Genomic DNA, 14002 nt, shown 5'->3' with positions numbered 1-14002 from the left:
AAACAAATATTTAAATAAATAAAAGGCATATTAACAGTAAATTCTGCTACATCTCCTATGTTAGAAGTTTATGGGACTGTTTTACATGGTAATAGATTTCAGCAGTGAGCTTGCTTCAAAATAATACAATTAAAATGGCAACAAATTCTTTTGATGAAGGTTGAAGCAAAAAGAAAGATTCTTCTAGAAGAGCATTCCGTTGCTTCTGCTTATGTAGTTTCACTGGAGGACAATGTGTTGGTTTGGGCAAGTCAAAGGTCCTCAAGGCCTGTGTGTGTACAAGGACATGGCGATTTCTTACCAGAATTCAGACCTGCTCTTCTGTTTGCAGACCAACGATGTTATACAGAAAGTCTGCATTGGGGAGAACAACGTGATTGAAGAAGAGATACGTGTGAACAGAAGTGTCAGTGAATGGGCAGGAGGAGGTGGAGGCGGGGGAGGCGCAACTTACATATTTAAGGTATGGAAACATGGTCTGCACGTGCATTCAGCATGAACACATCCTGACATTTGCCTCTAGTATTGCAGCCTGACATACCCGAGAACCCTTGATACGCCTCTGGAGAAGGGTCCAAAAAGTGATCTCCGGGTATCCTTCATTTCCCGTTGATAGCTGTAGTGAGCTGAGCTGGCCCTTCGTGCTTCTTAGAACTGCTATGCAGTGTGGCCACACTTGCTTCAGTGGCTCGGAATTTCCTTTGCAAACGTAACACTTTGAATTGGATTTTTTAAATGCAAAATGAGATGCAGAAGCATACGTAGTCCTACAGCAAAGGGCCTTTATTCCACAGGATTTTGTTCAATCTGTCATTGTAGAACATGAGACTTCAGCTACTCATCTGGCTTGTGTGGTGCAATGACAAGAAGGGTTGAGGAGAGCCTGTATGCCTTCTTTTGGCAGCTCTGGTCTTTTCTGTCATGTGCTAGCTGAGACAGTACTCGTTCCAAACGCTGGTTTCAGGTGATATCGGTATCTTTAGATCACTCAGCTTCTACATAGTTCTGCACAAGTCTGCATGCTCAGTTTCCAGTGCTGCAGCCCTTTACCGGTGGAGACACTATATTGCACTATACAGAGCAGCGCTCCTTAGCTGTTCTGTTTGACGAAGGTCATCACACAGTAACGTTACAAGCTTTCTAAGAGCCATCACCACTGTAGGTACAGTTCATAGAGCTGCTCATGCCACTGTTCTCTGTTGCAGAACTTTCTAGGACTAGTGCTATTCGTCAATCTTTTGGATGTGGGCACATAAATAATGGCAATTTGTGGTGCTGAGCAGTCCTAGATGCCTGCTTAGCGCAACATGCAGCAACTAGCACGTGGTTGAACTGCCATTTGCATGTCTGACTTTGTTTGAACACTGCCTTTATTTCTGAATTTGTTAAGATGGAGAATGGAGAACCAGTCCCCTTGATAATTGCAGCAGGAGGTGGTGGCAGGGCCTACAGGGCCAAAACAGACACATTTCAGCCAGAAAGGCTGGAGAATGATTCCTCTATTCCAGGGTTGAATGGAAATTCAGGAGCTGCAGGTAAGGAAAGCTTATTCCTTTTAAGAAAACCTTTGTGAAAATGAGGTACTCCCAGAGTCCTCCTCGCAAGGAGGTGAGGCAAAACTCGTGAAAACACAGTTCAGAGGGAACATGGAATTGTAACAGATGCATATAGGATGTACCCACAGTACAGGATGCTTGGCCCAAATGTGGATATCGGAGATGGTATAGCCGCAGCAATGGCAATGTTCTCCCAAAATAATGCAATACCTCTCATAAGAAAAGTGGTTTGGTTTTTGCTGTGGAGTTTGCAGTGCTGGTGTGGCCATCCTGCTCCCCGCACTGTTTCGTGCAGTGTGGACACACTCACAGTTTCCCTGGCTTATGCAGAAAGAGCATAATTGCACCCTGGCTAGAAGTCTCTGTGGAGAGACCTTGGACTGAACAACCATCAGAGCTGAAAGTGACTCACGGGTGAGTACGTTGTATTTAGAGTGGGGCTGGGACACATGCTCACATCCCTTCCACTAAATTCCTTTTGCTCCACTTCAGAATGGACACAAGGTTTTTTCCAAAGTATTTTTTACAAAGAGAAGGGGAAAAGCTCTGTAAGCCAGAAACAAGTGGTTGGAGGGTAGGCAGGGATGTCTTTTTACATTTTGCATAGAAAATATGTGTCCTCGTATGGTAGCTGAAAAGATGTGCAGATGATTAGCATGGTCAAAACCCTACAGAAAGGTCACTGTAGCGCTATGTAGCAAGCACATCCCCTCTTCTGACTAGGGCATGAGATTCTTACTTTCAGCTGAGGTGCTTTGAAGGAGTGCTTGTTCTGCAGATCCCTACGTGTTTACACAAAAATAACCCCTACCTGTGCATTTTCTCTTCTCTTCTCTTAACTGCAGGTGGTGGAGGTGGCTGGAATGATAACACTTCCTTCCTGTGGTCAGGAAAATCCTTGCTGGAAGGTGCTACTGGAGGAAGATCCTGCCCCCAGGCCATGAAGAAGTGGGGGTGGGAGACAAGAGGGGGTTTCGGAGGGGGTGGAGGGGGGTGCTCCTCAGGTGGAGGAGGCGGAGGATATATAGGTAAAGTGGCTTCATGTTCAAGGTGTCCCTTCCCCTCCTTTAGTGCTAATGATCAGCCAAATGCTGATAGATACTCCTCCTGTAGCTAGCATATTTGACTGTGATGTACTAGTATGCCTGTGTGTTGCCTTTTTAGCACTAGATGAACGTATGGCATTTAGTCTTTGAGCAAATAGCCAGATGTCAGTCCTTCAGCTGTAATCCTGGCTTTGCACTCTGCAAAATATGCCATCAAGATCCTGCTGTGATTCTTGAGCCTTCCATTTTGGGGTTATAGTGCTGAAGAAGAAGGAGCCACAGGCTATGTGCTCCCATCGCCAGCACCTGTGTTTTGAGGACTTGGGTCCTGGAGACTGGCAGCCAGGCTTGATGCCAGGGGAAGGACACAGCTCCTTCCACCCTGCCCTGCTGCGGATGGGCCTTGGTCCTGCACAGGTGGTGTCTCAGGACAGAGGCTCAGGCTGGCAGCCAGGACCCCTCTTAAGTCTGATGCTGGTGTTGACTTCAGTCAACAAGGAGCTAATTTCACGTGCTGTGGGTCTCGGGACAGCTGTCAGATGGCATTATGTTGATTGTAACGGGTGTGGGCCGGGTTCAAGACCTCTGCTAACTCGTAATCTTCTGGGCCGCATAGTTTCTTTAGCCATCTGCAGTGTGGTGGGCTTTTTAACCCCTGCTCCTCCACAGCTTAAGTCAAGCGTATGATAGACTAGAAATCCTGAGAGGAAGAGAGGAGTTTAAACTATAAAGTGCATGTTTTATACCAACGTTACTGTGTAATGCTGCTTTTTCCAACAGAATGCCTCACGTGACATAGCTTTAATATCACTTAAGATGGTTAAAGAGGAAAAGCCATTTTTGGGTGGGGTGGGGGAATCTTTGCATGCTTGTAGTACAAAATATATGGCCTATACTGTCCTTATAATATGTTCAGTGTATTGTCCGTATTTTGCTCCTGATATGTTCTGTATGCCCAAATGAGCAACTCCTAAATTCCTTCAGGGCCCACCAGTGCCCAGTGGTCCAGCAGGCACCCTGATTTCAGGGTCCAAAGCAGAGGAAGGATGTCAGATCATCCGTGCCCTCTGCTGACAGTACATACCTTGATGAGCAAGGGTACTGAGCTGAGTACTGGTGTTTTCCAGTCTCTTGGATACAGTAATTTTAAGAAGGGCTTATATGTTTCACGGCATCCAAATGGTTAAAGATGAAGTTCACCTTAGTTTGCAATAATCTGCCTAAAATAGAGCTAAGAAATTGATTGTCACAAGCCTCTAATAAATTGAAGTTCTAGAAATAAAAAACCAGTGTTTCATGCCACAACTTGCCAAGTTGTTCCTATATGTCAAATGATTTATGTATTCTCTTTTCTCATTTGGATGCCTCCCTGAATATGCTGCAGTCATACATGTTGCAATGCTTGTCTGTGTTTTAGTGCCAGTGAGCCCCAGTCTGTTAAGGTAACTTCTGGTTTGATGTAGGTGGCAATGCTGCAGTGGACAATGACCCAGAGATGGATGGGGAGGATGGTGTGTCCTTTATTAATCCAATTGGTACTTTATACACTCCAGCACTTAAAGGTATTCGTCTTGGTCAGAAGTCTTCTAGTGAGTTTATTTCATGTTAAAAATAGTTTGCATCTGTAAGATGCTTTACAACCCTTTGTGTGCAGCTGGGTGTCATCACGAACATGAGGCAGAAAGGCAACATAACGACGTCGAGGGGGGAATCAACGGGAGCAGCAGGAAGAAAGTGGGTGGAGAGAACATCAAGCCTATGAGAAAACACTTCCCAACAATATGGTGTATCAGCCTATAGAATAATTTTGGCCAAGAAAAGTGGTAACAGAACCTCATAGTTCAAATAATTTAGGAAAGAAACAAACAAAGCACCTGACTATTCACGAACAAACATGTTCCTTAGAGCATCCCTCAGGAAGGTATTCAGGTTGGACCAGGGAGTTTCTAGGGAAAACAGTGCAGTGCTGCCCAGCAGTGTGTGACAGTGATAAATACTGCCAGGACAGCCTGCATTTGAACAGAAGTCAGTGTCTTGAATGTGTTTCCAATGTATTCATAAAATTAAATTAAAAAAAAAAATCTATTTGCTAAAAAAAAAATCATCTTTGCTTTAGAACAGCAAGATGTATTTCAAATACGGATGCACTCTGATCTGGTATGTTCAACCAGAAAGTTTTGCAAATATTGTGGAGTTTGATCTCAGAGGGATTAAAGACCAGGAACAAAGGATGAGCCCCACAGATCCCTGAAAGGGCAGGTGCTAACTCGATAGGACTGTCTGCTCAGAGGAGCCAGTGCACCTCACCTGCAGCGGGGCTGATGTAGCTGGATGTTAATTTCTACATGAGAAAAGGACAGGAGCTATGCAAGATGGGGAGAAATGGGTTTCTTAGATGTGGCCCGCCGTGCCACAGCTGGCAGCTGTGACTGTCACATCCGGCAACTGTGACTGTCACATCCCCTGTTTCTGTCAGTGCCCAAGGGAATGATATCAATAATCTTTATAGTCGTTAACTCAGCTTCTTATATCCACTCCCTAGTGACAGAAGGGCATGGAGAGGTGGATATTAGGCTGCATCTTAACTGCAGTCACTGTGAGATGGACGAGTGCCGTGTTGATCTTGAGACTCAAGAAGTCATTTGCTTTTGTGAGCCAGGCACAGAGCTCGCTGAGGATGGTGTGTCTTGCGTAGGTAAGTGCGTGTATGGGGTGGGCTGATGGAGTGTGAAACAGAAAACCCACGGCAAAAATTTATAGTTTAGACTGTAAGACATCCTGAAAGTGTTGTCTAGTCTTTCTTTAAAGTCACTTCTGTTGAATGTTACCTTCTTTCCTGCTGGTCCATGCTGCAGAGTTATTTTGCTAGGATATAGACACATCAGTGCTGAAGAATGGTGCACAGAGCAGCACTGCTGGTTTGCTTTACTTGGCACACTGGGCAGCACTGAGGAGAGACAGATTTTTCACCTGGTTACGCTGATGCTCACATTCTGCTCTGAAATCATGAAAGTGTACTCACTGAAGGAATTTTCCAGCTAAACTTAAATTCCAGGTCAGTCCTCTTTAAGAACCAAAAAAATTTACAAAGTGAAGGTGAGTGCATTTGGACATAGAAGGTCCAGGTGCAGAATCTGTAAGAAGCTCTGCATGAAAGATTTCTGAGGAAAACTAGACAGTGCCTGTACTTGAGTTTCTTGAAAAACCAAGTGCTTACGGCTCCGTTACTAGGTTTCCTTCATATTCTTGCCCAGCAGTTAAAGCAAGGGACTCCAGGATTTTGGGATGCTGCTCTCAGCTTTGTCACTGGCATGGGAAAATTGTGCTGTATTTTTACCATTCCCATCCGTAAAATGGGTAAAAATCGCGGTCATTTTGCCAGGGTGAAGAAGACCTTAGTAGATGGTCACTGAATGCCTTGAGGTCCCGCGTGAAGGTGCAGCTATGGAATACTTTGTACTACACTTCCTGTTACCGGGTTTTTCTGCCTGGTTTAGATGCGTTTAGGAGATGATATATTGCAGTCCTCCTTCTGCTTTTGCTGGGGTTTGGCACTGATAGCAGCACTTTAACCCTGGCAATGTAATGTTCTTTCCACCTCCCCAACCTTCTGCCCCTGTTTTTTTACAGTCTTGTTTTCATACCCAGAGAGTTCACGTGTTAATTTGTTGATAGCAAACCATCTGTTTTAATGGCTTGATATTAATTGAGGAAAGTGAAACAATGAGGTATTGGAGGTCATAGATCTGACAACTGATCATGCCAGAGGTTGCTCCTACACTATAGGAGCAGCAGATGAGTAAATGGGAAGAAGAGCAGAAAAATCTGTCTGCAAAGAAGTTTTGCTGCTGGAAAATAATTTCAAACATGTAATTCCTTCTTCTCCTGCCTCTGTTTACAGCTGAGCCAGTGGTTCATCTCCCGCTCTCCTTGGTCTTGTCTGTAGTGACTTCAGCGCTGGTGGCTGCTTTAATTCTGGCTTTTTCAGGAATCATGATAGGTGAGTGTTTCTCTGCCACAGATATTTTCATATGAGGGCTGGATCTGAACCAGTGATAATTGGGCCCTGGGAGGCAAAAGGATTCACGATTTTAGCCACCGCTCTATTTAATGACACCTTCCCACACATGCCTTAACTTGAGATTTCAGTAGTTGATTCTAACCGCAATGTCCAATTTCAGGGGGTTTCAGTTACCAACTGCATCTCGAAAGAAATGCTATTGCTCGTGTTGTGGCGCAAAGCTGCCAGAATGCAGCTGCCGCGGGTGTTGTGAGAGCTGTTGGTGCTTAAGGCTGAAAACCAGCTTCTTTGCGTGCTTATATACAGGCGTAGCCTCTTCGTGTGTGACATTTAAGCTTGAAATTCACACAGAGGTTCCGCTTTTACCAGCTGGTACTTAGGAGGATGTGGGCATTCTAGGCATCTTTATTTGAGATTCTGCAAGGTGTTTCTCACCCTTTCATTTTCTTCTTTTAAACAGTTGCTCACCTGCCTTTGATTGCAAGCAGAACAGATCTGAATCAATAAAAAGCAGCCAGGGATTCAAACCACAGCTCCGCCACTTTTCTTTGTCCACACTGTATATAGTCTGGGGGAGGGGAGGGATGTACCCAGAGCAGCAAATGGCAACTATTAAATTACATTTGTGCAGCTGTTTCAGTTTTAAGAATTTCAGGAGTTATCAGTTGCACACACATGGCCCTACATGTGTGATTTCTGGCCTGGCAGTGCCCCTTTAAAATTACTAATTACTTTTCAAGGAGTGGAAGAGTAATTCCTCTTTCCATCCAGCTAGCCCATCATTGCCATCTCAGGAAAGAGCAGCGATTTGAAAAATCAAAGCAAAATCAATGGGGAGGAAAATGGAGGACAGGAAGGGCTTGTGGCTAGGTCATTACATCCATCTGCCTTTGTGAGTGCATGTTTACCCCTTAAATTCTTCCCCTGAGCAACATCTGCCGGAGAAGAAGCAGTAGCTATTACTGTCACAGTCTTTGGGCTCAATCCAGCTCCCACGGAAATCAATAGTAAGGGTAATAGTGACTTAACCTGCTCACGATTGGCATCTTGCTCTGAAAAAAACACTTCAGCATCAATTACTGTTTCAAGGAATGCCCACAGGATGTCTTCTTTCAAGGTGTGATTTCTCATGACATTTCAGAAGTATCAGTGCAGTGATTCAAGGAATAACCCTACCGTAAACTTATTTCAAACTTAGTCCAATTCTGTTGTTTAGGAACAGAGGAGGTTTTGCAAAATGAACTAGTCTCAGTGTTATTCTGAGGTACAGCTTAGTCTATCTATTTTGAACAATATGATACAATAATTAATTCAAGATTTTAGTCACTTTTGCATGATTTAGGGAAGTTGGTTATCCCCCAACTCCCTCAAATTTGGAGCTGGGCTTATACTTGGAAGGTCCGATAAAATAAATAGGACAACAATCAAAACTCAGAGATCTCTGCAAGAGAAGTTCATTTCACTTCTTCCAAATAGTTCATGAGCAAGCCTGCTTCTTTGTAAGATGTGTAAATCAAACGTTCCTGGATAACTTCAGATTCCATTTTCTATCTGTAATTATGTGACGTACAGAAATATGATGGTGTCACTGTCTGGTTTGGTTCTCTGACATTTGGCCACACAGGGAATTTCAGTGAGACGTGCTGCACAGCTGCTGTCCTCTTTCAAAGCCAATCTGCGTCTCTGCTTTACTGTGTTCCCCATATTTAGTATATCGTCGGAAGCACCAGGAGCTGCAAGCCATGCAGATGGAGCTGCAGAGCCCTGAATATAAGCTGAGCAAGCTGCGCACCTCAACTATCATGACAGACTACAATCCCAACTACTGCTTTGCAGGAAAGACCACTTCCATTAGTGACCTCAAAGAGGTGCCTCGAAAAAACATCTCCCTCATCCGGTAAATTCATCTTTGCCTTCCCTGTGCTTCACCCCGTACCTCATATGTGCTGGCTCCCTTACACACATGTGAACTCATGTCTTTGTGCAGGCACATACAAATTCTCACGCACTTTTAGACTCGTGCCCCTTCTCATAAGAAAGTTAGAAAGCTGCAGCGGTTAGGCTCGTGAGGACTTTGGCAGCCTCCTTGGCCTTTTACAGGTGCATTGTTAATCTTCTGGGATTATGAGAGGAGTCTAGAGTCATGCCCAGTAATTCAGACACATCTTTTGGAGCCTGTACAATGAATGGCCCAATTCCATTCCAATTTCAGTATTAACTGATTAAATGCTGGGAAGGCCAAGGCTTGTAGGAGGCTCTTTTAAAGTCTTTGATGGGATCTTCGGTAGAGATATCCTTAAGGAAAATAGCAGGAAAATTAATGGGTTTGAGACTGAGAGACAGTATTAAAAAGAGAGGAATATGAAGCCAACAGGATAGTCATGGCTAGACCAGAACTTGTGGAAAGTTCAAAATAGTTTCTTGAGAAAAGCTTGAAAATTCAGAGTTCTTTCCCACCTTGCTCTATGCAGGGTACAGTGCATGCCAGTTGTAAATTTGACATGACCCTGGTACCACGCAGTTTCACACAAAAAGCCAAGAAGTGGAAGCAGGAGGACTTGGAATAGTAGGTGCCAGCGCTCAGAGCGGTCTATGCAGCCTGCAGTGTTTTGCTGTCTCTTCTGTCGTTCTCCCTTAACCCGCACGTCTTGCTGGACTGCATCTGGAAGTTTCCAGTGCACTCTGTGCTGCTGCTGCCTTTGTCACTCAGGCTCTGAAAGAATTTTTGAAGTGGGGCAAGCTGCAGAGAGCAGAGGATACAGCTGGGAACTGATAAGGGCAGGGAAGGTGGACTTTTGGGGGAGAGGGTGAGTTATGGGCTCTAGAGATCTGGCTTATAACTTCAGTTTGTAGTAAGATGATCAGGTATAGCCAAGAAGAGTGTCTCAAGCTGGTACCTACAAAATGTTATTAAAAGAAGTGGTTGAGTTCCAGGCAACACAGGTCCTTACTGTGGTTTCACTGCCTAGATAGGTCTTTACCCTGGCAAAAATACAGACAGAGCTTACATAACAACTGAGCTGACTGCGTGTAGCAGCACCTCTTTGAATGGACAGGAGGGCTACAGCCCATGTGAAACCAGTCCACCGATAGACCAGAGAACAGAATCAGCGCAGCTTTCAGTCCAGACCTGGCTCTAGCAAGAAAGTACATGTTGTAGAAGAGAACCTTATTGAGAGCCTTTTACCCGGACCCAGGTGCAGGAATGTCTCTTAGAGGCTCAAACTGCTACTGCCCAGTGTGCAGCCCATGCGTTGTTAGGAGGAACTCAGGATCTGGGATGCAGCCTCATTCTCTGCTGGAGTTTGCGATGTCATTACAACATGCCACCTTTGTGGTATAGCTATTGTTGTACCAGTTGACTTCACATCAGCTCTTTTCAGTGGTGCCCAGTGACAGGACAAAAGGCAACAGACACAAACAGGAACACAGGACGTTCCATCTGAATGTGAGGGGAAACTTCTCTGAGGGTGGCAGAGCACTGGAACAGCTGCCCAGAGAGGTTGTGGAGTCTCCTCCTCTGGAGACTCACATCCTGCCTGGACGTGACCCTGTGCAACCTGCTCTAGGTGAACCTGCTTTAGCAGGGAGTTGGACTAGGTGAACTCCAGAGGTCTCTTCCAACCCCTAACAGTCTATAAAAAAAAAAAAAATTAAGACTGAATAGACAGGTATGCAAAATCTGCATCACAAGGACATAGGACAGGGTCTGTTTGTGATTAATTTCTTTTGTGTTTTCTTGTACCCTTATTCAAAATAAAACCGTAAGTTTCACAATGTGATCAATGCCAGAAATTATTCTCAGCACGAATTCCTAGAGCTGAGGGCTTTACAAAGCACTATCATCACCATTTACTGGCTTAGGTACTTACCCAGAATTACAAAATAAATCAGGAAGAGATACTTGGTTTAGAATTCAGGTCCTTTGAGAACCATTGTGCTTCCTGTTTCTTGTTCAATGTTTTCTTTAATGGTGATGCATAAACATCATGGGAACTGTTAATGTGTTTAGGGTGTAGGAGCACCAAGACTTAAGACCTGTCTTTAATGACCTATTTTGAAGCGCCCACCACTAGAGCACTGACATTAAAGCCCTAGAAGATGCTATCCATTACACACTGCAGTGCCAGCAGCTTGATTTCACTGAGGACTGTTCACTTTGGAGGATTGCTCTCCCTACCAGTCAAATATTCTGTAGGTCCAAGAAAGATCACATCCCAGTCTGGTCCCCTGCAGAGTGTGAGGAGTGATATCATCTGTGTCAATATCCAGTTCTCCCTGTTTCACTAACATAAAAATTGTGAGCCCGTTCTGTGAGCTGTGACCACAGTGCTGTAATGTGTGTTCTCTGTAGTAAAACCTTCTTGTCTTCTCTGGTCTGTCCAGGGGTTTGGGCCACGGAGCCTTTGGTGAGGTATATGAAGGTCAGGTGGCAGGGATCCCCAGCGACCCCACCCCCTTGCAGGTGGCTGTGAAAGTAAGTGACAGTGTATGAGTTATCATGATGGTTTCATGCACTTTTCACCCGAGAGTCCCAATGCATTATAAAAATGAGGATGAATGAAGTGTTAATACAGTGCTGAAGGATGCGGCTAGAGAGGTTGTTGCAACACTTTAATCCATCACAGGGATGGTAGGACTCGTAGCATAGGGCTTGTGAGACTGTTACAAAAGGTCTGTAAATTGTACATAGGCAAAGATTTCCCATAGAGCTGCAGTGGGCTGCAGGTATGAGAAATAAATCCATCCTCTATCCATCCTCCGTCTGCTACATCTGGTGTGGTAATCTGTCCAAAGCCTTTAAGTCAGAGGCCAAAAGTCTTCACCAGCCCAAGAGCAGCTGGCACTTACACCAAGGAGCCTGCAGGTAGGAGACGGCTGGCTTTCAAGGGGTCTCACCACTCCGTTACAGGATGGATATGCATCGGATGTAAAGCTGAATCCTAAGAGACCCTGCTAGGGTTCTTCAGGCCTTCAGCAGCCTAGCGAGCTTGTTTTCTCCTGGAGGTTACTTAGCAGCACAGTCCTGCTGGTTACAGTCCTGCTGGTTACAGTCCTGCTGGGAGGTAGGAGTATTGAAGTGTCAGGGAGCTCAGGAACTGCGGTCTCATTCCTCGTCCTCTATACAGCGATGTCGCATATTTTGGGCCCTGTTCTCTGTGCACTCCGGGCTATTTCCTTTGCCGGGAGGAGAGTGACAGTGGTGCTGTGTTCTGATCTTTACCATTCAACAGGCTTCACAGTCTGGTTTAATAAAGGTCTAGCTATTACCTTAGAGTGAGGTTTCTTTCAGAGATATAAGGATTGCGGCAGGCAATGTTAGCATTTGATTGTGCCAGGTATTCTACATCTCTAAATTTAAATAACTTCTCCTTGTCAACCTGTTCTTTCTTTTCCAGACATTGCCAGAAGTGTGTTCGGAGCAAGATGAGCTGGACTTCCTCATGGAAGCTCTGATTATTAGGTGTGTATGAGTAAGAAGATAGCATTTGCGTAGGCTTAGAAAGTTTAGCACTGTAAAGAAAACGAGTGCTTCGAGAGGTGATGTCCATTCCACACATCTAAACAGCAGTTTTAGCCCATGGCTATCAGTATTTTACAAAGAGGATAGGCACTATCATCCTTTTCTATTCTTCTTACAAATGAATAGGCACCGGATGATTAAGGAGTACATTTTCAAGAGGGTCTACACTGGTTTTCATAATCCAAAATGAAAATCTTTAGGCCTGGTTTTCAGAATTGGTAATAGGATCCTTTGATTTCTCTTAGAGATCAGAACATGAGGCAAAAGCAAACCTTAGGAGTTCACTAATAACTAGTCAAAACTAATAGATGGCACTGAGGTAATGCCGCTGTCACGTCACATGTCAGTGCCTGAGTCCTAGTTTCCCACTGAGGTCTGGAGAAGTAAGGAGGTGTTAGAGGCTAGACCTTGAGGAAAGGCGCCCACATAAGCAGATCCCTGTGTCACTGTGTTATTTGGAACAACTCTGCCCTAGCCCAGCTTCTGCCCCTTGGATGGGGAAATTAGGAGCAGACTTTCCTCTTATCAGACATTCTCTGCCTACTATGGTCCAAATGTCTTTCTCTAGCCCAAAAAAGGATGTGGAATATGGGAAGCGGAAAAGCATCCAAAAGCCACCTCTGTTCCTTCCCCGCCTCTGTCTCTGCCCTATGCAGACAGAGTGCAGGGGCAGCACTTCAGCTTTATCTAGTTACACTACCTCTGAGACTTGGTACTTTCGGGGGGGAAAAAAAAAAGAAAAGAAAAACATTCCTCACAGCAAAACATTTTGATTCTTTTCTGCAGTTGTGCTTTTTGGCTCAAAGTTGCTCTATAATTAGTTTCCCTGTCTCCACAGCAAGTTCAACCACCAGAATATTGTGCGCTGTATTGGGGTGAGCTTGCAGGCACTGCCCCGTTTCATCCTGCTAGAGCTCATGGCTGGAGGTGACCTGAAATCGTTCCTGAGAGAGACGCGGCCCAGACCGGTAAGAAACGCAGAAACTGAACTTTATTTAGTAAGCTGCTGCCACAAGGCGGATACGTAACTATAAAACAGCTGATCCATGCAGCTACTATTTCCCAGCATTTTAGAGGGTCAGAAAATTTTTGTTGCTAGAAATCAACTTCTGGAGAGGAATCAGAATAAAGCTTGCTCTGAGTCCCTGGATGAGAAAGGCACCCAGGTGTTGAAGGTTATCACCAGGACCCAGCTTCATACGTTGTCTCTACATTTCTTTGACACGGGCCAAAATGCTGGATTTTGTCAGTACAAGAAAGATACAAATTGGCTCTAACAGATACAAATAAAATTCTTCCTTGAGGCATCTGGAAACAGATCAACTTTGTATTTTCTCCTTGCAGACTGGTTTTCAGACATATAAAATGGTCTGTGTTGCTCAGGAGCACCGCGGTCTTGGATAGGTTGCAATAAAGTGGTTCCTGCCTGGATAAAGAGGCTAAACACCCAGAAAGCCAAGATGTTTGAAATCTGAGCAAGCAGCATTTATCAATAGAGGCTGGTTTTCTGCAGCACCTAGACATGTTCTTGTCAGCTCATACAAACGCGTTGAACTTGGTGGTAGGTGAGTGGGGAAACCCGTGTTTTGCAGCGTGGGCTCTGCTGTCAGCGGCACAGAGCAGGATGGCGCAGGCAAGGTGTGCTCCCTGGGGGGAGCTTTGTTCAAAACTGCCAGGACAGGCAGTGACAGATCTGTGAAGCGGCAGGTGAAAGAGGATGGTATAGGGCAAGGGCACCCATCACTTTGCAACGGAAGCATCTTTTTGGCTTGTTAAATTAGAGAGAGAAGCCAGCTCAGTAATGATCAGGATCTTGTGAGGAAGCACAAAGAACGTTAGTCCTGAACAGCAGGAA

The 14002-nt window shown here is 44.9% G+C and overlaps 1 protein-coding gene across 1 annotated transcript in view; it reads left to right on the top strand.

Moving 5' to 3' along the window:
* Window positions 1-331: 331 nt before the first annotated feature.
* Window positions 332-14002, top strand: part of ALK (anaplastic lymphoma receptor tyrosine kinase) — a gene marked incomplete at its 5' end in the record, with an annotated part of 25357 nt that continues 11686 nt past the window's right edge. Inside the window, 10 exons of the mRNA XM_010141020.1 lie at window positions 332-463; window positions 1391-1535; window positions 2402-2584; window positions 4066-4164; window positions 5145-5303; window positions 6504-6602; window positions 8334-8520; window positions 11010-11100; window positions 12023-12087; window positions 12986-13115. Coding sequence (XP_010139322.1) covers window positions 332-463; window positions 1391-1535; window positions 2402-2584; window positions 4066-4164; window positions 5145-5303; window positions 6504-6602; window positions 8334-8520; window positions 11010-11100; window positions 12023-12087; window positions 12986-13115 — 1290 coding nt within the window. The remainder of the gene's footprint in view (window positions 464-1390; window positions 1536-2401; window positions 2585-4065; window positions 4165-5144; window positions 5304-6503; window positions 6603-8333; window positions 8521-11009; window positions 11101-12022; window positions 12088-12985; window positions 13116-14002) is intronic.

The sequence above is a fragment of the Buceros rhinoceros genome, unplaced genomic scaffold, assembly GCF_000710305.1.
Source record: "Buceros rhinoceros silvestris isolate BGI_N320 unplaced genomic scaffold, ASM71030v1 scaffold10898, whole genome shotgun sequence".
Lineage (NCBI taxonomy): Eukaryota > Metazoa > Chordata > Aves > Bucerotiformes > Bucerotidae > Buceros > Buceros rhinoceros.
The sequence above is the reverse complement of the archived record's forward strand: the minus strand, read 5'-3'. Positions and strand labels throughout refer to the sequence as shown.